General features: G+C 37.0%; 1 protein-coding gene across 5 annotated transcripts in view; it reads right to left on the bottom strand.

Moving 5' to 3' along the window:
• Positions 1-24670, bottom strand: part of LOC123547383 (myosin-7-like) — a 77994-nt gene that overhangs the window by 13829 nt on the left and 39495 nt on the right. For 4 of the 5 annotated variants that reach the window (XM_045334433.2, XM_053551656.1, XM_053551655.1 and 1 more), the window contains 4 exons: positions 18048-18223; positions 11322-11390; positions 8507-8748; positions 5508-5606 (listed from right to left, as the gene is read on the bottom strand). In XM_045334433.2, the coding sequence (XP_045190368.2) occupies positions 5508-5606; positions 8507-8748; positions 11322-11390; positions 18048-18223 (586 nt within the window). Of the gene's footprint in view, positions 1-3954; positions 3973-5507; positions 5607-8506; positions 8749-11321; positions 11391-18047; positions 18224-24670 lie in introns of all 5 variants that reach the window. The other variant, XM_053551657.1, reaches the window with a different exon arrangement.

The raw sequence follows: 24670 nt of genomic DNA, 5'->3' as shown, positions 1-24670 counted from the left end.
GAACACTCAGACCAATTTTCATACAGATCCCGTGAAAAATATGGCCTTCAGAGAGGTCACAAGGTTTTTCTATTATTTGATCTACTGACCTAGTTTTTGAAGGCACGTGACCCACTTTCAAACTTGACCTAGATATCATCAAGATGAACATTCAGACCAACTTTCATACAGATCCCATGAAAAATATGGCCTCTAGAGAGGTCACAAGGTTTTTCTATTATTTGACCTACTGACCTAGTTTTTGATGGCACGTGACCCACTTTCGAACTTGACCTAGATATCATCAAGATGAACATTCTGACCAATTTTCATGAAGATCTCATGAAATATATGGCCTCTAGAGAGGTCACAAGGTTTTTCTATTTTTAGACCTACTGACCTAGTTTTTGACCGCATGTGACCCAGTTTCAAACTTGACCTAGATATCATCAAGATGAACACTCAGACTAATTTTCATACAGATCCCATGAAAAATATGGCCTTTAGAGAGGTCACAAGGCTTTTCTATTATTTCACCTACTGACCTAGTTTCTGAAGGCACGTGACCCAGTTTCAAATTTGACCTAGCTATCATCAAGATGAACATTCATACTAATTTTCATACAGATCCCATGAAAAATATGGCCTTTAGAGAGGTCACAAGGTTTTTCTATTATTTGACCTACTGACCTAGTTTTTGATGGCACGTGACCCAGTTTCGAACTTGACCTAGATATCATCAAGGTGAACGTTCTGACCAATTTTCATGAAGATCTTGTGAAATATATGGCCTCTAGAGAGGTCACAAGGTTTTTCTATTTTTAGACCTACTGACCTAGTTTTTGACGGCACGTGACCCAGTTTCGAACTTGACCTAGATATCATCAAGATGAACATTCTGACCAACTTTCATAAAGATCCCATGAAAAATGTGACCTCTAGAGTGGTCACAAGCAAAAGTTTACAGACGCACGCACGGACGGACGACGGACACTGCGCGATCACAAAAGCTCACCTTGTCACTTTGTGACAGGTGAGCTAAAAAGCGCATGTCTCCCCCAATGCAAAGTCCTATAGGCAAGAAGTCAACAGGGGTCAGGAGCGAAAGTCAAAGAGACACTGATGGTTGGCTGCAATAGGGATCATCTACTTGGCATGTCCAGTCATCCCGCTAAATTTCAACACTCTTGGCCTAGTGGTTCTCAAGTCACTGTTCAGGCTCCTGTGACCTTGACCTTTGATCAAGTGACCTCAAAATAAATAGGGGTCATCTACTCTGCATGTCCAATCATCCTATTAAGTTTCAACATTGTAGGTCAAGTGGTTCTCAAGTTATTTCCAAAAATGATTTTACATGAACAGGCCACTGGGACCTTGACCTTTAATTGACTGACCCCAAAATCAATAGGGGTCATCTACTCTGCATGTTCAATCATCCTATGAAGTTTCAACATTCTGGGTCAAGTGGTTCTCAAGTTATTGATCGAAACTGGTTATCAATGTTCAGGCCCCTGTGACCTTGACCTTTAAAGGAGTGACCCCAAAAACAATAGGGGTCATTTACTCTGCATGAACAATCATCCTATGAAGTTTCAACATTCTGGGTCGAGAGGTTCTCAAGTTATTGATTGGAAATGGTTTTCCATGTTCAGGCCCCTGTGGCCTTGACCTTTAACAGAGTGACCCCCAAAAACAATAGGGGTCATCTACTCTGCATGACCAATCATCCTATGTAGTTTCATCATTCTGGGTCAAGTGGTTCTCAAGTTACTGACCGGAAATGGTTTTCAATGTTCAGGCCTCTGTGACCTTGACCTTTCACAATGTGACCCCAAAATCGTTTGGGGTCATCTACTCTGCATGACCAATCATCCTATTAAGTTTCAACATTCTGGGTCAAGTGGTTCTCAAGTTACTGACCGGAAATGGTTTTCAATGTTCAGGACCCTGTGACCTTGACCTTTAATGGAGTGACCCCAAAATAAATAGGGGTCATCTACTTTGCATGTACAATCATCCTATGAAGTTTCAACATTCTGGGTCAAGTGGTTCTCTAGTTATTGATCGGAAATGGTTTTCGATGTTCAGGCCCCTGTGACCTTGACCTTTGATGGAGTGACCCCAAAATCAAAAGGGGTCATCTACTCTTTATGACCAACCATCCTATGAAGTTTCAACATTCTGGGTCAAGTGGTTCTCTAGTTATTGATCGGAAATGGTTATCAATGTTCAGGCCCCTGTGACCTTGACCTTTGACAGAGTGACCCCAAAATCAATAGGGGTCATCTACTCTTCATGACCAATCATCGTATGAAGTTTCAACATTCTGGGTCAAGTGGTTCTTAAGTTATTGATTGGAAATGGTTTTCAATGTTCAGGCCCCTGTGACCTTGACCTTTGACTGAGTGACCCCAAAATCAATAGGGGTCATCTACTCTTCATGACCAATCATCGTATGAAGTTTCAACATTCTGGGTCAAGTGGTTCTCTAGTTATTGATCGGAAATGGTTTTCAATGTTCAGGCCGCTGTGACCTTGACCTTTGACAGAGTGACCCCAAAAACAATAGGGGTCGTCTACTGCAGCAGCCCTACAACCCTATAAAGTTTTAAGGTTCTAGGTCAAATGGTTCTCCAGTTATTGCCCGGAAATGAAGTGTGACGTACAGACGGACAGACGGAAGGACGGACAGGGCAAAAACAATATGTCTCCTGGGGGAGACATAAATAGCTAATTTTGGCCCTTTCAGGGGCCATAACTCTGGAACCCATAATGGGATCTGGCCAGTTCAAGAAAGGAACCGAGATCTTATGGTGATACAAGTTGTGTGCAAGTTTGGTTAAAATAAAATCATAAATGAAACCACTATCGTGCAGACAAGAAATTGTTGACGCACGGACGGACTGACTGACGACAGATGAAGGGTGATCACAAAAGCTCACCTTGTCACTATGTGACAGGTGAGCTAAAAATAAAAAAACAAGTTTTGATGTTTGTTTTAAATAGAGAAAAAAATTAATATACAAGCACGATCATAAGGCTGCAGTTTTCTGACTTACTTGACCAACTGATTTGTTAGGTTTTAAGTCCCACTTACAAAATTCAGGCCATATGGCACTCTCCAAATACTATAGTGAGGGAAGAACCCCAGTTCCTCTACGAGTATTTTGTCAGGCATAGGCTGTCAATAGGGTAGAACCACATACGATCTGCAAGTCAGCAGATTGGCTTCAACACATGACCCAAACAGGTCTCGTACCCATACAGGTATGGGGCAAGTAACATATAACTTGAAGCAAGTAACTTTATCTATTCAGCCACAGAAGCCCAACAACCAAAACTAAATTAAGCAGATAATTTTGCCAAAAATTGGCAATGATAAACCTACAATAATTTCTGACTGCTTATACTGTCTTTCAAATTGTCATCGGTACCAGCAAGAAATTCTCCTCTGTGTTTCAACTGGTACTGACCCAAAAAGAGAAATGAGGTCAAGCCGTTCTCCCTTAATACATGACATGGTCATGAGATTAGTTTTTTTAATACCACACATAGTTATGATGCATGCACAGCCACCAGAACACAGAATAAAAAAACTTATTTAAAAACAGACACACACACAAAGAAGAATTCAAGATATGCAACAAGTGATATGATTGAGATTAGTAAATTTCCTTCTCAAAATTTAGTAAAATGTGTGACAACAGTCAAGGTTATAAAACTCAGTTTGGAGACCAGTCTAAAGACGCAAAGTTGCCATTGGTCAATTTCAAAATTGGGCTCAGAATTAACCAATCAAATGCCAGAGTTTGGTGACTGGTCTCCTGTTTCATTTATAACCTTGGAACCTGTTGGTTTTTTTTAATGAAATGATGTGAGCAAAATGATCAGTCATTTAGAAAGAAATACCAAAGGGTTTTCATAGAATGTGTACATTTAAAGAAATGCAAGGTGACAAAGTAATTTATCATTTACCTAGTTACTGTTTTTAGCCTAGCAACAGATAAAATACACACTTATGCAAAATGTTATTATGCCACAGTTCACAGGAAGCAAACATTTATGTCTATGGTTTTTGTTTTTTCCTCACTAAGCACCTACACTCAACAAAACTAGTAATACCCCACCCCCTCAATAATTTGGCATTATTTTTCATATAACTAACAGTACAGGCACCTTTAGAAAATTATGTTATTGATAACATTAAAATATCATCAACACTGAGTAATGCTTTGATATCATTTTGTTCAATTTAAAACCTTTGCCTAGATTTAAAAAAAAAAAGTTTTGTTAAGTGTATAATGCATGCTTACTTTCTTGAGATTTAAGCAATGTATAAAAGACACACAACTCAACTGAGCAATCAGGACTGAGTTTGAACACTGTTATCAATGAAACACGCTTCCTGATACCATAGATACTCATGTATAATGTGCAGTTTTTTGACCCCCGGGACCACCCGCGAATCATGGGTGCACATAATACACAGGTACAGACAATTTTCCAACTTCAAAACAAGTTTGTTACCGATGTTCGTCATTTTGGTAAAGGGAAACTACATTGTACTTCCAGCGCTTACTGTCACCGCCAAAATCTAATATTGCTGTTATGTTCCGTAAAAGATCGAATGGTTTATTTTTCTTTCAAACAAAATTAATTTCATATAAATTTAAAAGTATTTTGGTGAAAGAAATGTTAATAAATCACAAAAATTTTGATACTAATTAAAGATCGAGAATTATCTTTAACCGAGATCAAACTGTGAACAACGTAATTTGACACGAGGTGACACGTTAATTGCCGATAATTACTGGCTATTTGATCTTGACTATCACACCTTTTGTTATCGGTTTGAATTGAGAAGCTCATGTCATTTTGAAAGATACCATTCCGAAATATTGAATCAGCTGCTGTTTATTTATTCAAAATAGTTAATTAAGAAGGTAAAACAACAAATATAACAATATTTTACTGGTTTTATTTTCGAGAAAACAAAAATCAATAGTACCGCGAGACCAATGCTGCTCTCTGCCGCGGAGATAAAATTTATTACCAGTGTCGATGTAAACTCTACATTTGTTTTCCATCCACCTCAAAGTTGACCAAAAATGCTTTTTTCCCAAGATTTTGGGCCAAAATCGGGGGTGCGCATTATACACGGGTGCGCATTATACATGGGTATCTACGGTAAGTTCCCCAAATTGAGTTGATGTCATAAAATACAGTGGAATCCCTCTAAATTTTGATTGCTGTCATAAATGGATTGCCCAAAGTCATGATGTTAACTTTCATTTCATTTCATAAACTGTGAAATCATGTTATGTTTTTTTTGTATTTTTAACTGCGATAAAACTTTGGTTTTCCCCGAAACTGCCATTTCATAGGAATATGAATTTATGGATTTACCTCCCCTAGCTACAATATACTGTCTGGGGAGACCACTTGGCAAGAGATTGATCAAAACCAAGTTCTTTTTAGAGAAATTCCACTGTATAACACTATACATGTAATTAAAGCACATTATGTACCCTCTGAGTCTTCTTCCATCATGCCAAGAGTTGACTTGGTTTTACCGTACTCAGGCACTGAATCTCTGGTAAAACGACTGCCTTTCCGTCTGTCATTTCCTGTGTCATACAATACAATTCATTTAAAGCTTATGTAATTCTTATTTAATAAATCAAAATTATTTCCTAAATGAAATGAGCATGCCTTCAGATTTATACGAATTTTCTAAAAAAAATTAGAAAGATCTTTCACTAGTTAATATAGCTATGGTAAATTTTGGGTAGAAAATATACAGTCAAACTTCATTCACTCAAACTGGGATAATTCAAACGCCACCCTTTGCTCGAATTCATTCTCAGTTCCCAGCAAAATCCCTATATAATATATAATTTATCATGGTTCAAACTACCAATAACTCGAATAAATGTTGCAGGTCCTGACGAGTTGGAGCGAACCAAGTTCTACTGCAGGAATTCAATAAGTTCTAGGTGGTATATATATATATATATCTATACCAAGAGCTGTTTGTAAAACAAAAATCCCGACCCCACCCCCCCCCCCACTCCCCTTCCCAACAACTGTACAGTAACTGGGGGTGTAATTGTCTGTCTGAAGTCACTGTGATACTGACCTGTGACCTACTTACCCCAAAAACTATAGGGGATGATCTACTGGCCACTTACAACAATACAATCATTTAATGGCTTTAAGCACAAGCATTCCCAAGCTGATCAGAAATCAGTTTTAGTCTATAACCTACTGAGCAGTGAAACAACTCGGGCCATCTTCTGACCACAGGCAATATGAAGTTGAGCAGTCCTTGCCAAAAGCATTCTCCAACTATTAACTGGAAATTATTTTTCAACATAAGGTCACCTTAACCTTTGACATACTGCCCCTTTAAACAAGAAGGGTCAACTTCTGATCACAGGCAATCACAGCATAACGTTTGATCACTTCTGACCCTAGCCTTCTCTTTCTTATTGATTGGAACCCATTAATCTTTCAGTCCCAAGGTCATTGCATCCTTGAATATTTATCTAAGTATTTTCAAAACAATACAAGTCATCTACTATTAAAAGACAATTATCCTATAAAGTTTGACTACTGTATGCCAAAGCATTCCCTAGTTACTCAATAGAAACCAAACTGTCTATCAACCAACAGATGGACTGGCCGACCGAAATGAAATTTAAAGGAGCTTTAAAAACGATAATGAAGTCTGTAAAATTTGCTTTGTGATGCAACAGGAATATGATGTGACTTGAGGAAATTTGGACTAGTTACTTGTGTTCAGAGACCACCTTTCATCAAAGACCACTTGTCTGAATAAAAGACACTATTATAAACCTGCTTAAAGTGTTCATAAGCTTTTCCTTTGATCTGGCCTAGTGACCTAGTTTTTGATCCCACATGACCCAGTTTCAAAATTTACCTAGAAATCATCAAGACAAACATTCTGACCAAGTTTCATAAAGACTGAGTCACAACTGTGGCCTGTAGAGAGTTCACAAGCAATTCCTTTGATTTGACCTTGTGACCTAGTTTTTGACCCACATGACTCAGATTCAAACTTGACCTAGAGATCACCAAGACAAACATTCTGACCAAGTTTCATTAAGATTGGGTCAAAACTGTGGCCTCTAGAGTGTTCACAAGCTTTTCCTATGATCTGGCCTACTGACCTAGTTTTTGATCCCACATGACCCAGTTTCGAACTTGATCTAGAGGTCATCAAGACAAACATTCTGATCAAATTTCATGAAGACTGAGTCACAACTGTGGCCTCTAGAGTGTTCACAAGCTTTTCCTTTGATTTGACCGGGTTACCTAATTTTTGACCCCATATGACCAAGATTTGAACTTGACCTAGAGATCATCAAGAAAAAGATTCTGACAAAGTTTCATTAAGACTGGGTCACAACTGTGGCCTCTTGAGTGTTCACAAGCCTTTCCTTTGATTAGACCTAGTTTTTGACCCCACATAACCCAGTTTCGAACTTGAACTAGAGATCATCAAGACAAACATTCTGACTAAGTTTCATATAGATTGGGTCACAACTGTGGCCTCTAGAGTGTTCACAAGGCAAATGTTGACTGATGACGCACGACTGACAATGGACAATGACCTGTCACAATACCTCACCTTGAGCACTTCATGCTCAGGTGAGCTAAAAAATGCTTAAAAGGAAAGCATTCATTTCAGTTTATTTTTTTCCTACTCTTAATGAACATGATATGCCAAAGAATCTATCACTGGTTGTAGGTGCGGATGGAAATATCCAGCTCTATGCAACAATTTTATATCTCAATAATTAATGTCAATCCCAAACTTCAACCAATGAAAGATTCTTATATTCCGTCATGAACAAGATATCACTTTTCCAGACCTTGTTTTGCTATAACTCTCATGTTCCTGTATTGCCAACATATCTTTTTTCCAATAAATAAGATACTACACACTAAATAATGTACTTCTGACAAATCTAGGATTGATACAACAAGTACTGTTAGCATTGCTTTTTTTAAAAAAAAAAAAAAACAGATTTTTTCCAATAGAACTTATTTTCATGAAGAATTTGTTTATTTTAAACAAAATATCTTAACCAAGGATGATAAGATCAGATAATTTTTGTCTTGGCTTTTGCAGGCAAAAACACAAGTGACCGAGTATTGCAGTGACAATACAGAAGTTCCCTACCGGAGAAAAAAAACAATTCTACTTGACCTTCAATAGTGACCTTGACCTTTGACCAATAACCATGGGTCATGTGCATGACACATAGTCTAATCATGGGGAACATTTCTGTGTAGTACTAAAAAAATCCTTCAATGTAATTAAAAGTGATGGAGCAGATACAGATATTAACTTGACCTTCAATAGTGACCTTGACCTTTGAGCAACAACCATGGGTCATGTGCATAACACACTGTCTAATCATAGGGAACATTTCTGTGTAGTGTTCCACTGATAGGGGACTAAAAAACAGCAAAAATTTAAAACATAGGCATTACTTACCCATGCCAGCATTATTGGACACCTCCTGCAAATCTGATGGTGACTTTTTACTTGCAGCAGCAAGCTGGCTCAAGAATTCTCCCTTGTGAGTTTCAAGTTCTTTTTCTAAAGATTTCTGAAGCTCTGCGTTGAGCTGTTCTCGATTTTTCTCGAGTTCTAGCTGCATCTCTTTCTCGAGCTCCTCCATTGCTTTCTTGTGTCGCTGCTCCATCAAAGCCTTGTTCAGGATATGACTTGCCATACTGAAAATGGAGAAATCATAATATTCACTCTCTTGTAATATACACTTAAATTTTTTTCCTAGTATTACTAACCAGTTCAATTTTTTGTCGCTATTCACTCTTTTTTGTTCTGTTGTGTTTTAAGTCACATGTATACAGTTCATATGATGACTCTCGTGATTTCATAAGGATGTGCCCCCTGGGTAGTATTTCATGTACAACTAGAAATGTGTCCATGGGACACAGATGCCCCCACTACATGGCAAAGGACACCAATTTTTTCCTAGGTCAGGGGCCATAACTCCTACAATACTGAATGAATCCGGACGTGAAACCCCAGGTGCACAACTGCACATGCTGACCAACATTCCTTTAAACTTTGGTGACTCTAGGTCAAATACTTTTGGAGCTACGCGTGACACAACATTAAAATGACCAATTTTTAACTAAGTCAGGGGCCATAACTCCTACATGACTCAATGAATCTGGACGAAAAACCCCAGGTGCATAACTGCACATGCTGACCAACATTCCTGTAAACTTTGGTGACTCTAGATCAAATACTTTTGGAGCTACGCGTGACACAACATTTAAATGACCAATTTTTAACTAAGTCAGGGGCCATAACTCCTACATGACTCAATGAATCTGGACGAAAAACCCCAGGTGCATAACTGCACATGCTGACCAACATTCCTGTAAACTTTGGTGACTCTAGATCAAATACTTTTGGAGCTACGCGCGACACAACATTAAAATGACCAATTTTTACTAAGTCAGGGGCCATAACTCCTACATGACTGAATGAATCCTGACGCGAAACCCCAGGTGCACAACTACACATGCTGATCAACATTCCTGTAAAGTTTTGTGACTCTACGTCAAATACTTTTGGAGCTACGCGCGACACAACATTAAAATGACCAATTTTTTACTAAGTCAGGGGCCATAACTCCTACACAACTGAATGAATCCAGACGCGAAACCCCAGGTGTACAACTACACATGCTGACCAACATTCCTGTAAAGTTTTGTGACTCTACATCAAATACTTTTAGAGCTAGGTGCGACACAACATTAAAATGGCCAATTTTTACAAAGTCAGGGGCCATAACTCCTACACGACTGAATGAATCCGGACGCAAAACCCCAGGTGCATAACTACACATGCTGACCAACATTCCTGTAAAGTTTTGTGACTCTACCTCAAATACTTTTGGAGCTACGCGCGACACAACATTCTCAGAAGGACGGACGGAAGGACGGAGGGACAAGGGCAAATCTATATGCCCCCCCCAAAAGTGGGGGCATAAAAATCCAGTATATGTCAAATCTTATTTTTTATTTCTTTATTTATATGTAGGTTTACTCTTTAATGAATGTCCAGGATATCTATACATACACAAACATACCCAAAAAGGTTTGATAAGAATTAAAAGTGAGGGCATAAAAATATGAACATGTTGCATTATGTATTAATGTGCGTTTGTGTAAAATATGTAGTATTCATCATTGGCTGAAATATACAAACTGTTTTTAATGAAAATAACTATAATGAATAAGACTTACATGTATATGAAATTGTTATTAAAAGTGAACAAATCTATGGCTATACTGAAATGTATTAAAAGTTCTGCTACACTGGTGCCGCCATTTTAGTACACTGTCTACTTTAACTACTAAAATACCCGATTCCATTCTGCTTCGAAAAACTGTATATAATTCAATTTTAAATGGTAACATAACTTTAAATGCTAGTCATAATATTCTTTATTGGGATTTAAGTCGCAGTCTGCCAAAGTGTTAGATCAAATGGTGACTTTTCCAGCTTTTTGACGGTACAAGAAGATCCTAAGTATTCCTCTGGGCATTGTTTCACATATGGGCAGGAATCTGTGTAGAACCACCATCCTTCCAAAAGTCAGCTGAATGGCTTCTTCACAAGATGAATTCTACTCCTCAAACAAAGTTTTGAACCTACATCAGTAAGTTAGCACTCTTAACTGCTCGGCCAAGGAGGTCAAGAAATGGTGAAAAATTGACAAAGATGGTGCAACTTTTTTTTTAAGTCAGTTTCATTTGTCTAAACATAGTTTCATGAATAAAGATCAAATATCACACTGACTCATATGCAGAGCCAAGAAAAACATGTATGGACTCATGTAAAAATATTCAGCAGCAAATTTTCTACAGTACATTTTTTGCACTTATCTTGCCAAACAGTGTTCCTGGATTCTGTATCAGTATAAACCTATTCTCCCTAAGTAACTGCCAACTTTCACACATGAATCAGAGGTGGATGCCAAATGATTTCAGACCCAATGTCTTTAATCAAACCATCACTGAGAATATATGCCTCAACCAGGAGATCAGACTTTCAACTTTGCAATCCGTAGATCTGAGCTCTTCCTATTGAGCTAAGCAGATTCGTGAATGGCTTTATTTGCAAATACCAATGAAAATAAAACCTTCAGAAATATTATCCAATCTACAGTAACACAGCATATGGCTAGAAAATCAGTGTTTATACGTCTCCAAAAGAAGTAGAAATACAAACTATGCTGCAAAAAGTTTCTAAGAGTTATCCAACTTACCCAGCTCCTGCTTGTTTCCTTGCCATCATCATTTCCTGTTTCTCTTTGTTAATTACATCTTCTATCTCCCTGTAATAAACATATATACATCATACACTTACTGTGAAATCATAACTATTCATGGGGTACTTATTTTCGTGGACTCTGTGGTTGCATCATTCCACAAACATAAATCCCAAAGAACAAGCAAAGTTCCTATCTTATTATCTTGACAAGTGAAAATCCATAAATTCATATCCAAACAAAACACCTGCTTCAGAAACCATCAAGTTCTACACCCATAAAATTTACTGGTTTCACAGTAATTATAACAAAATCATTTCAACAAATTCAACTGAATTTTTACAATAACTTGTTCATGTTTGGGGTAAAAAAAATGAATATCCTTATTCCTACAGATCCTGATATAGGAATACTGTAAAATCACTCACAATCATAGGGGACTAATTTTCATGGATGCGTCTAACCAAAGAAAATTTAATGCCAACGAATAATACAATTTCAAACCAAATACTGTGGAAATATTAACATTTGTGGGGGTCTAATTTTGGTGGAAGTCTCGTTTGGGGGGGGGGGGGGGGGGGGGGGGGGGTAAGAGGCAAAAAAAATTGTGTTTTTAATTGTGATTCCCTTTACATACTAATTAAGTGTTTGCTGAATTTTTTCGATAAACGTAATAGAGTTGCTTGCTACACATTAATTAATCAAAAATACATTCCTAATATTTACAGCTAAACTGTGTGAACATTGTATTGTTCTGAATTTTCTGCTCGGATGCTTACCCTTTATTTACATGTATCTGGCCTGACAAATATGAAATCACTACCTCTTCAGGGTTGCCATAGCAACCAAAAATAGCCTTAAAGACCCACCATGACCTAGTGACCTACTTTTTTCTCCCACAAGAACTTTGTGAAAATCATTCTGATAATACTGGTATAATACAGCTATATTACATGATGACAAGTGGACAATTTAGGCCCTCCCTGAATTATTATATTTTCACAACTTCATCAGCAAACTTATTCAGTCAATCACTTTTCATCATAGGCTTTAAAACCTTGATAACTATCTTACCCTGTAGAACCAAAGACTGATCTAAACTCAGCTTAATATAGCAAATACTGTTCTTAATGCTACATTCATTCAATACAATGTTTAGACATTAAACACATTGTCTTGGCCTTAAATATGTCACAGTAAATTTGTTAGTAGATACTTGTACAGGCAAATCATGTATAATTACCATCATGAAAATACAAAAGAATACAGTTATTTTGTGGTGTGTCTTTAACACTCCGGTGGTCATTTACAACTAATGAGCAGAAGTAAAAAAACAACAGGGTCATGATGACCCTGGATTGCTCACCTGAGTAATATTGATGCTAAAATATTAAGAAAGTAGGCCAGTAGGTCACATTTATGGTCACTGAAAGTCAGATTTAAGATCAGTATGCAAAACTGTACATGTCATCCAAATTTCAAGGCTGTATCTTAAAATACAAGATAGTGGGTCAGTAGGTCAAGGTCACAGTTAAGTGACCCTTATCACTTAACATCATCAGGTAATTATAATTAAACAGTCTAGGAAATATGATCTGATAATTTTTGAAGTATTTTTTTCCTATATAACTCATATAACAAATGACCCCCAGGGCGGGGCCTCTTTTCACCCCAATTTGAACAATCTTGTTAGAGATCCACTAGGCAATGCTACATACCAAATATCAAAGGCCTAGGCCTTGAACTGTCAGACAAGAAGATTTAACAAGAGGGCCATGATGGCCCTATATCGCTCACCTGTTATCATTGCACTTGAGGACAAGAAGGTCCTCAGAAAAAATATCTAAGTCCAAAGGACAGGAACAACAAAGGGAAGAAATTTAACCAAAAAGAAAAAAAAAATTCTTACAAGGTACAGATATGTCAAAATACACCTAAAAATTGGAGGTACCATCCATGTTGTACCACAGGAAAGTGGTCTCGGTTTTTCCCTACGGCCAATAATAAAAAAGTTACTAAAAATAAGCTATTTATAGTAACGTAAAAGGGAAGTAATAAAAAAAAAAAAAATTGTAAGTGAACAAAAGAAGGATCTGCCAAATAAATCTGTTGACAAATGAAATTTCAGATCAGCATCTTCATTAGTTACGGAGATATACCCATTTTAATTTGAAATAAAGGGAGGTAATTTGACATAAAATCAGTCCATAGTTATCTACCCTGATTGGCTCAGTCCAACTAATGACAATAATGAAATTTCAAATAAGTCCTATAAGTACTTACTGATATAAATCCATTTTGATTACAATCAGGGGAGGTAATCAGATATAAAATAACTCTGGAACCTACGATTGGATCTGATTTGTCATGGAATCCAAGATTTATTGTTGTTGAAGATATTTTGGAAGTTTGTGTCAAATAAAACCATAAATGAAGTCTCTATATGGCTGCAAAAGCCAAAATAGCCAATTTTGGACCTTTAAGGGGCCATAACTCTGGAACCCATGATGGAATCTGGCCAGTTCAAGAAAGGAACCAAGATCTTGTGGTGATACAAGTTGTGTGCAAGTTTGGTTAAAATCAAATCATAAATGAAGCTGCTATTGTGCAAACAAGGTCAAAATAGCTAATTTTGGCCCTTTCAGGGGCCATAACTCTGGAACCCATTAAAGGATCTGGTCGGTTCAAGAAAGGAACCGAGATCTTATGATGACACAAGTTTTGTGCAAGTTTGATTAAATTCAACCCATAAATGAAGCTGCTATTGTGCAGACAAGGTCAAAATAGCTAATTTTGGCCCTTTCAGGAGGCATAACTCTGAAACGCATACTGGAATCTGGCCAGTTTAAGAAAGGAACCAAGATCTTATGGTGATACAAGTTGTGTGCCAGTTCGGTAAAAATCAAATCATAAATAAAGCTGCTATTGAGCAGACAAGGTCAAAATAGCTAATTTTGGCCCTTTCAGGGGCCATAACTCTGGAACCCATAATGGGATCTGGCCAGTTCAAGAAAGGAACCGAGATCTTATGGAGATACAAGTTGTGTGCAAGTTTGGTTAAAATAAAATCATAAATGAAACCACTATCATGCAGACAAGAAATTGTTGACAGACGCACGGACGGACTGACGACGGACGACGGACGAAGGGTGATCACAAAAGCTCATCTTGTCACTATGTGACAGGTGAGCTAAAAAAAAATTCTATATTATTAAGTCTATGTAAAACTTGGGACCCCCAGGGCAGGGCCTCTTTTCACCCCAGGGAAATAATTTGAACACTTTTGGTAGAGAACCACTAGGCAATGCAACATACCAAATATCAAACGCCTAGACCAAGAAGATTTTTAAAGTTTTTTTCCTATATAAGTCTATGTAAAACTTGGGACCCCGGGGCGGGGCCTCTTTTAAACCCAGGGTAATAATTTGAATAATCTTGGTAGAGAACCACAAGGCAATGCTACATATCAAATATCAAAGGCTTAGGTCTTGTGGTTTCAGACAAGAAGATTTTTAAAGTTTTTTTCCTATATAAGTCTATGTAAAACTTGGGACCCCCGGGGTGGGGCCTCCTTTCACCCCAGGGGCATAATTTGAAAACTTTTCATAGATGACCATTAGATGATGTCACAGGCAAAATATCAAGGCTCTATGCCTTGCAGTTTCGGACAAGAAGATTTAAAAAAAAAAATCCTATATAAGTCTATGTAAAACTTGGGACCCCCAGGGTAGGGCCTCTTTTCACCCCAGGGGCATAATTTGAAAAATTTTCATAGAGGACCATTAGATGATGTCACATGCCAAATATCAAGGCTCTATACCTTGTGGTTTTGGACAAGATGATTTTTAAAGTTATTCCTTTCGATTGCCACGGCAACCAGAGTTCTGTGTGGAATTCAATTTTTTTAACATTTTGAAAGGGAGCCACCCAAGGATCATTCCTGTGAAGTTTGGTGTAAATCTGCCCAGTGGTTTTCAAGAAGAAGATTTTTTTTAGAAAATGTTGATGGACGGGCGACGGACGATGGACACTGAGTGGTTACAAAAGCTCACCATGAGCCTTTGGCTCAGGTGAGCTAATAAACTGAATAAATATTTAAATTGTATACAGAAAAAACTAGAACTATCACTAAAGGTGATGAATGTACCCCCCGCATGCACTGACACAGTACATTGCAATTTGACGCACAGAAGATTGCATAATTATGTGGACTGTATGTATATAGACTGTATGTATACAGTATAGTAACAAAAAACAAAGTCCCCTAACTATGCAGAATATTTATCTAAAAGAACGTAACATGTACCATGCACAACTAGGGTTGGTACTGATCACTTGTGTGAAGTTTCATTAAATTGTGTGCAAGGGTTCGGAAGATTATGCGCGCACAAGATTGCATATGCAGACTGTAAGTACATAGTATGATAACAAGAAACAAAGTCCCAAAACTCTGCAATTTTTGTTGTTGAAAGAACCTAACATGCCCCATGCACAACTACTGTTGTTACTGATCACTTGTGTGAAGTTTCATTAAATTGTGTCAAGGGGATGAGGAGAGATGGTGCGCACAAGATTGTGTCTATGTATATAGTAACAAAAAACAAAGTCTCATAACTCCGCAAATTTTTTTTCTGAAAGAACCTAACATGTCCCATGCACAACTACTGTTGTTACTGATCACTTGTGTGAAGTTTCATTAAATTGTGTCAAGGGGATGAGGAGAGATGGTGCACACAAGATTGTGTCAATGTATATAGTATAGTAACGATAAAACAAAGTCCCATAACTCTGCAATTTTTTTTTCTGAAAGAACCTAACATGCCCCATGCACAACTACTGTTGTTACTGATCACTTGTGTGAAGTTTCATTAAATTGTGTCAAGGGGATGAGGACAGCTGGTGCGCACAAGATTGTGTCTATGGACAGACGGACGGACAGACAGACAGACAGATGGACAGACAGACAGACAAACCTGAAACCATTATACCCCCCCTTACAACCTTGTTGTTGGGGGGTATAAAAAGCAACATTAAAATAGATTTGTTTTATTTCACTTCAAAGATATGAAATTCAGTTATATAACAAAAAGACATATTTGTCGTGACTGGGAAAAAACAACTTTAATTTAATACATAATAATAGATTCCCACTTTACAGTTATACATAAATAAATATGCATCATCATTTAATTAAACTCTCATCAGTTCATCAGTTTTAATGAACAAGGCTAAAACACCCACGTAAGTAATCACGAAGGTCGTACCACCGTGCTGGTGGTGCACTGAAGCTTGTTAAACTGTAATCTAAAACTATGGTAACAGCTGTCTCGTCACGCTGTCTGGTGTTCATAACATTCCTATTAATCTATTTGAGCCGTGCCATGAGAAAACCGACATAGTGGGTTTGCGACCAGCATGGATCCAGACCAGCCTGCGCATCCGCGCAGTCTGGTCAGGCTCCATGCTGTTCGCTTTTAAAGCCTATTGGAATTGGAGAAACTGTTAGCGAACAGCATGGATCCTGACCAGACTGCGCGGATGCGCAGGCTGGTCTGGATCCATGCTGGTCGCCAACCCACTATGTTGGTTTTCCCATGGCACGGCTCATTTATAAATTCAATTTATTATGTCAACTCCAATCAATTATATATTGCTGTCAATTAAAAGATATTAATGTTCCAGACAAGACATCATGTCTTCAATCATCCAATAAAACACCCACTATCAAAAAATGACACTCTAAAACAAAACAAGGACAAAAAGCTTCATTTTCAAAAAAAAAAAAAAATTCTGTAACAACACTATACTTTAACTGACAACAAAAATGAGTTTTTGATCACATATTCATAATGCCTTTCCTTATGTATACTTTCTCAGAGTGGCAAACCCACATGACTTTTTGATACCGTACATATGGAGAAAACGTCTCGATTAGGTAACATTTTTTACCTTAATTAATACTTCATGGATTTTCATAACATAAAGTTCGTCAAAGACAGCAAAATGAGTGTTTTCCTCCGCAAAAAGCATCTGCCATCAGTTCTCAGTACTTTTCTTGAACACTTCACCCAACAATTCATTTCTAATTCTAACAACATACAACGTCATGTATATTGAGATTGTCCAGCCCAAGATAAACCAGCTATAATGCCTATATAATAATGACCGTACATTGCATCTATTTGAGTTTCATTGATTTTGCCAGTCATCTACACAGATTTTCATATACTTTCCTAGTTTCTTAACTATAGTCAGCAATTGTCCTTACTTGATAATTGCATCCAAGTATATAACCTGTATCTTCTAACCTTTGTTTAGCGAATTTCTTGGCTTGTATTTTCTGAATTTCTTGGCTTGTATTTTCTGAATTTCTTGGTTTGCATTTTCTAACCTTATTTTAGCAAATATCTTGACTCAAATTCCTTACCTTTGTTTAGCAAATTTCTTGGCTTGTATTTTCTTACCTTTGTTTAGTAAATTTCTTGGCTTGCATTTTCTTACCTTTGTTTAGTAAATTTCTTGGCTTGTATTTTCTTACCTTTGTTTAGCAAATTTCTTGGCTTGCATTTTCTTACCTTTGTTTAGTAAATTTCTTGGCTTGCATTTTCTTACCTTTGTTTAGCAAATTTCTTGGCTTGCATTTTCTTACCTTTGTTTAGCAAATTTCTTGGCTTGTATTTTCTTACCTTTGTTTAGCAAATTTCTTGGCTTGTATTTTCTTACCTTTGTTTAGCAAATTTCTTGGCTTGTATTTTCTCATTGATCATCTGTTCCTGTCTCTCTCTGTTCATCTGTATCTTGTCATTGACATGTTCTACCTCGTTATAGTGCTGTTGTATGATCTGGTCCGCCCTGTTTGCTGACAGTCGACCATCCTCTATCTTACTCTCCAGCTGTTCCTGTAGGTATAAGATATATCAATGGTAAAACTTCTGTTAAAACTCATCAACAACCCAATTTATTTTATTTTATTTTTTGGGTATACTGTCGCACCAACACAATTATAGGTCACATGGCAACTTTCCAGCTTTGATGGTGGAGGAAGACCCAGGTGCCCCTCCGTGCATTATTTCATCACGAGCGGGCACCTGGGTAGGACCGACCTTCCCTAAGCCAGCTGGATGGCTTCCTCACTTGAAGAATTCACCACCACAAGTGAGGTTCGAACCCACATCGATGAGGGGCCAGTGATTTGAAGTCAGCAACCTTAACCACTCAGCCACGGAGGCTCCTCATCTGCGACCCAAGTACCTCTCAACAATGATGCATTTTTTTCCCTACTAGAGACAAGAGGGACATTGTAGCCCTACCTTGCTCACCAGAGTTTTACAGCTGGCTTGAACTGTTTTGAAAGAGTGTCAACTAGGGAATATTTGTGTGAAATTATGTTGAACTTTCTGTAAAAGCTAGGACAAACAAGGGACATTTTGGTAAAATCATATTGAAACTGGGCCATGGTTTAAGAGTAGATTTACAAAATTTTCCATACAGCCATAAAGAGAAAACTCCCCCACCCCTGGCTGAATTGTTCTTGAACTAATCAACAAGAATTTGGTAGAAAGCCACCCAAGATTTTGTAGTTTTACATATAGAAGTATAGACAAAATTAACGCCACCCAGCGGCAATCATATTTTTTAAACAATCAACAAGGCTAGAGAGCCACCAAAGAAATATTGCTGTGACATTATTTTGAAATCAAGCAAGTTACAAGTTTCTGTGGAAAAGATTTATTTACTTTTTGCTTGTAATTTCCATGGCAACCAGAATCTTGCATGGATGACCTAGATTTGAGAGAATTTGAAAGGACTGTACAAGGAACACTCCTGTGAAGCTAAGATGAACTCGGCTTTGTGGTTTAGAAGGAGATGGGTTTAACCTTGCACCAACAGAATTATAGGTCATATGGCAACTTTTGGAGTTGTTTTTTTTTAAGAGAAATTGTTGACAACAAACGGACCGATGACAGACATTCAAAGATCCTAAATGCTCACAATGAACACTTTTCAGTAAGTAAATTTTCTGTGAACATCACTTCGAATAATAAGTGGAACTGCCAAAATTGAATAATGGACCAGTCCATTTAAGAAATTTAGCAGGTTAAAGGTTAACAAACTGTTCTAATATCTGAATTTACTAAGTACAAATTTTCACCAGCTCTAGTAGCTTTTAACCTTTAGTCAGCTAGCGTCAAGTGATTCTACCTTTGCAACCAGTGCAGGTCAAGATCAGCCTGCATGGATGTGGTCTGCACTGTTTGCTTTCCAGTCAACAAATTTTCAAAGAACATCCCTTCAAATAATAAATGGTATTGCCCAAAATGAATGATGGACCAGTCCATTTTAGAAATTTAGCAGGCTTTAGTTAAGGAAAGCAAGATCATTTCAAGCTTTGAGAAAAAAAGAGTAAAGATAACATTGTTGATATTAACTTCATTAATTTACAACAAGTAGATCTATTCGGCCTTAAAAATTAAACTAGCTTTTTTTTCAATCACACATAATACCTCTTCTTGAGAAAAATCTGTATTTGTGTTACATAATGAGGTATAAAGTCATGACTAAAACTAGATTCGAACTTGCGACCTTAATATGGTGTGTATGATACCTGACATACTTGACCACTGTTTCTCTTGTCTGATTTCGATAAAATGCAAACAAAGTCTGTACAAAAGACAAGTTTACCAGAAATTGTATAAAAAAAAATTTCAAAAACAGCAGACAACTGTCAGTTATTAACCCTTAACATGCTGGGCACGATTGATCCTGCCTTTGCGACCAGTGCCTGATCAAGATCATGATCTGCACTGTTCGCCATTCAGTCACTATCTGTTTGGTATGCTAACAGCTAATGGTACTGTCCAAATTGAAAGATGGACAAGTTTCCTTATAGAAATTTAGCAGGGTAGGGTTAATTTACCCATGAACAATGGAAGAGTGAGGAGCTCGAGGTTGAGGAAAAATTAAGTATAAGGAAGAAAACACTTTTTTAACTAGTTTTGACTTCTTTGGCTTCATCAGAATTTATAATTGCATACAACAATACAATACAATGAGGAAAGGAAATCCCTGCTATCATGTTTAATACAACACAAAAATTGTCAAGGCTATTCACCTGTATATCTCTGCTGTCTACGCTCTGAGACCTTGAACCTAGCTCTACTTAAGGGTATTATACATGTAATAACTGAACAAACAATTGAATAATACCTTTAGCTTCTAGGAAAATCAACTCCAATCTAGAAACCACATCAGTGTTAAAATATTTGACATAGCTATTTCTATACCATTTAAATGAATTTCAAAGAAAAGTTAAATTGCCTCAAAGATTGAGTTACTTTGATCTGCCTCTTTATATCTATTTCAAACTTTTACCAAGTAAAACAGAATCACACTTAACCGTGAAATTTTCATAGCCACACTTCATCATTTTTTATACTGTATTTACAAATGAAAACTTGCGCCAAGGAACAAGCCTCCAACTAGCTATATATATAATTACAGTATTAAGGATGTAAGTGTTTTTTTTGTTGTTGTTGGGTTTTACTTTGCACTGATACAATTATAGATCATATTGTGACTGTCAAACTTTGTGGAGGATTTATTTATTTATTTATTTGGGTTTTACGGCACACCAACACAGTATAGTTATATGGCGCCAAACAGGACTACAAATTTTGGTTCCACATCTCATTTACATCGAAATAAAAACATGAGGTATGGAATCAAAATTTGCATACCTGCTGGAATCACAGTTACAGCAAAACCAAGTGTTAAGACCCTATTAGTCGCCTCTTACGATCATGCAAGGGTAAGGCAGTGGTTCCAATTCTTTTCATACACAGATCATCCCAGAACCACATGGGGCAAACTTTGTGGAGGAAGATCCCAGGCATTATTTCATCACTAAACAGGTACCTGGGTAGAACTATCGACCTTCCGTAAACCAGCCGGATGGCTTCCTCACGTGAAAAATTCAATACCCCAAGTGAGGCTTGGACCCACATCGATGAGGAGCAAGTGATCCGAAGTCAGCAACCTTAACCACTTGGCCACGGAGCCTCCCCAATCCCCATCCCAGCCACTTTCCTTTTTCAGGACATACACCATTTTGAAAAATGTTTTTTTGAATATTTCTTTCCAACAATGTGTATCTTAAAATTAAATGCTAAATCATCAAAATAATGTACCATTTATAACTATACAGATTATACTTGTACAGAAAAGAAATTTGACCCTTAGTTTTGGCCAAAATTTGCCTAAATCTGATGTAAGATGCACAATAGAGTAGAGGTTGGTATTTTCAAATATCTATTTATAAAAAAGAAAAGGTATGGTTCTGATATTTTTCTAACAGATATAAGCTATGATTAAAGTAAAAGTTATCAACATTAAATTATTATTATTATTATACCAGATTCATATAGCGCCCTTTCCATGATCAATTTCACGTTCAAAGGCGCTTTACATAGTTCAAATGCAGCCACACAGGGTGCATAATTCATCCTCTTCTAGTACAGACACAGAGCGATCTGACCAGAGGGACAGAGTGAGACAAAGCCCTCGTGACAGAGAGATCAGAAATCAGATACAGGCTTGTCCGGCTAACTTAGCCTAGCTCGTTGCGAATAGACAGCCTGGTTCTTTAACGTGCCCAGTGTATAGCACTGATATAAGGATTGCCTGGGTTCCTGACCAGTACACCTCTAGTTGGGTGGGAAACACTGAAAAGCGTTTCTGAAAATTCCCGTTTAGCTGCCGGGGATCGAACCCCCGACCTCAGGATTGGAAGGCCAGTGTGCAAACCACTGAGCTATCCATCCACCCATACACATTAAATCTAATTCTATCAAAATTCACTAGTTTTAACAGGTTTTTTTCCCCTAAATATATCTCTTCGATGCACGGTGACTCAAAGCTTTTTCTTTCCATTTTGATTCATATGTGTGAGTCATTAAAGCAGCAAAATATTTTTCAACTTTCTATTTCATGAAAAAAAGAATTTAAAAGTAACACACTGGCCACTGCACAAATGGATTAGCAGTAACAACTGCCGGAAATGCCCTTAAAGACACTGCAAAAAAGAACACTTTAAAAAGTCCGTCTAATATGCTTTTTTGACATTAAATAACTATGTAAAAGGTAAAACTGTATTTACAGGGCAACCAACCCACGTCACTTTTGGATACCATACACATGGAGAAACAATCCCAATTCAGATAATAGTTAATTGCCTATATTTTCCTTATTACTTGACGGATTTTCATAAGATAAAGTGTCTCAAAGGCGGCAAAAATAGTGTTTTCCTCAGCATAAAGTGACTGCAATCATGTTTTCTCTGTGTGTTACAATAGTATCCCATAGTCATGTAGGTTGGCCACCCTGATTTATAAACAACTTCAAAGAGTAAGGGTTATCAGCATCATTTTGAAAGAACTTGCAAGAAGTCAAGGTAACAAAAAGCATTTAAATATTTCAATCGTGACCATTTGCATATTCATTTCATATAGATCATACCAAGATAAAAATACATTTGTTGACAATCTCCAAGAATTTGGGTTTATCATAGTTTTGAAAGAAAGAAGGCGTTCAAGTACTTTGTATGATGATATCTACATTGTTTATTTTTCCTTGTTATTCAATGCTGTAATTATACCATATAAGGTAAAGCTGTATTCAAAAATAGAAATTCCAAGAAAGAAGTATTTCAAGGCCAGCATGCAGTGAAAGTTTTTTTTTTTTAAATTATAATATTTCTAAATACAGCAATCTGTGGGAACGTATGAACTTAACACCTAAATTAAAGAACATATTTCAAACTTGGGTGGGCTTTATTGAAACTGGAATGAAATAGAGCAGATTTGTTTACAAATGATTTGTAGTTAACCAAAATTATCAGCAAGTTGGAGGAACAGGGCATATAAAAATTATGATATACAGTAAAAAAACAGCAAGAAGGTACTTCAGACACGAAGGGGTGAAATTTGATAGACTTGTATATCGTAAATCTAGAACTGTTCAAAACAGCAATATTCGAATGACATAATAATATATTATTCACAACTATCAACAGTCAGGTCTTGACAGTGACATTAAAACTTTGTATTTAGCTAGCACCAGCAATATACCGTCCAAACTAACTTTGCTAATTTTGCAGGAAATCATTTCATAATTTCAAGGACATTTAATATTTTACTTAATTTCAAGGTCATTTTAGACTTTTAGAAGTACCTGAATGACAAATGTAGTACATGACAAAAAATGCATGCATATATTCTTTCTTTCCTGACCAGATAGGAAGACACCAGAGTAGAATGAATAAAAGATGCATATAGAACATGGACAAAAATGAACAAATAAAGAAAGCATGAATAAGCAAAATTGTCAGATAGAATACAATCATGTTTCAATAAAAACAAAACACATCGGTATGAACAAAACGAAAGGACCAAATTGACCTTAGTTGCTCACCTGAGGAGGACCTTAAGCTTTTAACCTTGATTCTGACCAAGTTTGGTGGACACCCATCAAGAAATTGTGAGACAAAGTGTTGTTTTTACAATAGCACTCCCCCCCCCCCCCCCCCCCCCTAAGTCAAGGGCTGTAACTCCAATCTGACTGAGTGAAATCCCAAACGAAGCCCCTACACAAAACTGCACAAAAAATGTAAAGACAAAAGCAAACCTATGTGCCCTCCAGCAACTTCCCCTTAAATACTGAGGGCAGAAAAGGTCCATTTCAGGATAATCTGACCAAGTTTGTGAAACATTCATTAAGTAGATCATGGGTTTAAATCATTTTTTTCTAACTTTTTTTCTACTTTTTTTTCTAGCCATTTCAAAAAGATACTGAGAAATGTCCATGCATGGATGCTTCTTTCCAAGTATAGTGAATATCTATAAAGAGGTTCCTGATAATAAAAATTAAGGAGCCACTAAAAGTAAAAACTTCACAAGGGAAGACAGAGACCGCTCATGTGAAAGGCTTTAGTCCAGTTGAGCTTAAATCACTCAAATAAAGAGAAACACAGAGCAAGGTACGATGTTTCTACATGCAAAGAAAAAAGACAACTTTCAAAAGGAGCCAGAACAGCTTCGTACACTGTAAAATCAATTAATTTTGGGCAAGAATTTTTGTGGTTTTGGCAAAAATGGCTATTTCAGACGGATATGAATTTTCAAATTTCAATCATAAAACAAATGGGAATTATTTCATGCAACAATGTTTTTGTTATCGTTTTTTCATCTTTAGAAATAAAGTTGCCATTTTTATAAATGTCTACAATTGATGACATTTTTACATTTCTGTATGCCAGGTCGACGATTTCTTCTATTTTATCTGGATAAACA

The sequence above is a fragment of the Mercenaria mercenaria genome, chromosome 9 (genome assembly GCF_021730395.1).
Source record: "Mercenaria mercenaria strain notata chromosome 9, MADL_Memer_1, whole genome shotgun sequence".
Taxonomy (NCBI): Eukaryota; Metazoa; Mollusca; class Bivalvia; order Venerida; family Veneridae; genus Mercenaria; species Mercenaria mercenaria.
This window is presented reverse-complemented; position numbering and strand designations above follow the sequence as displayed.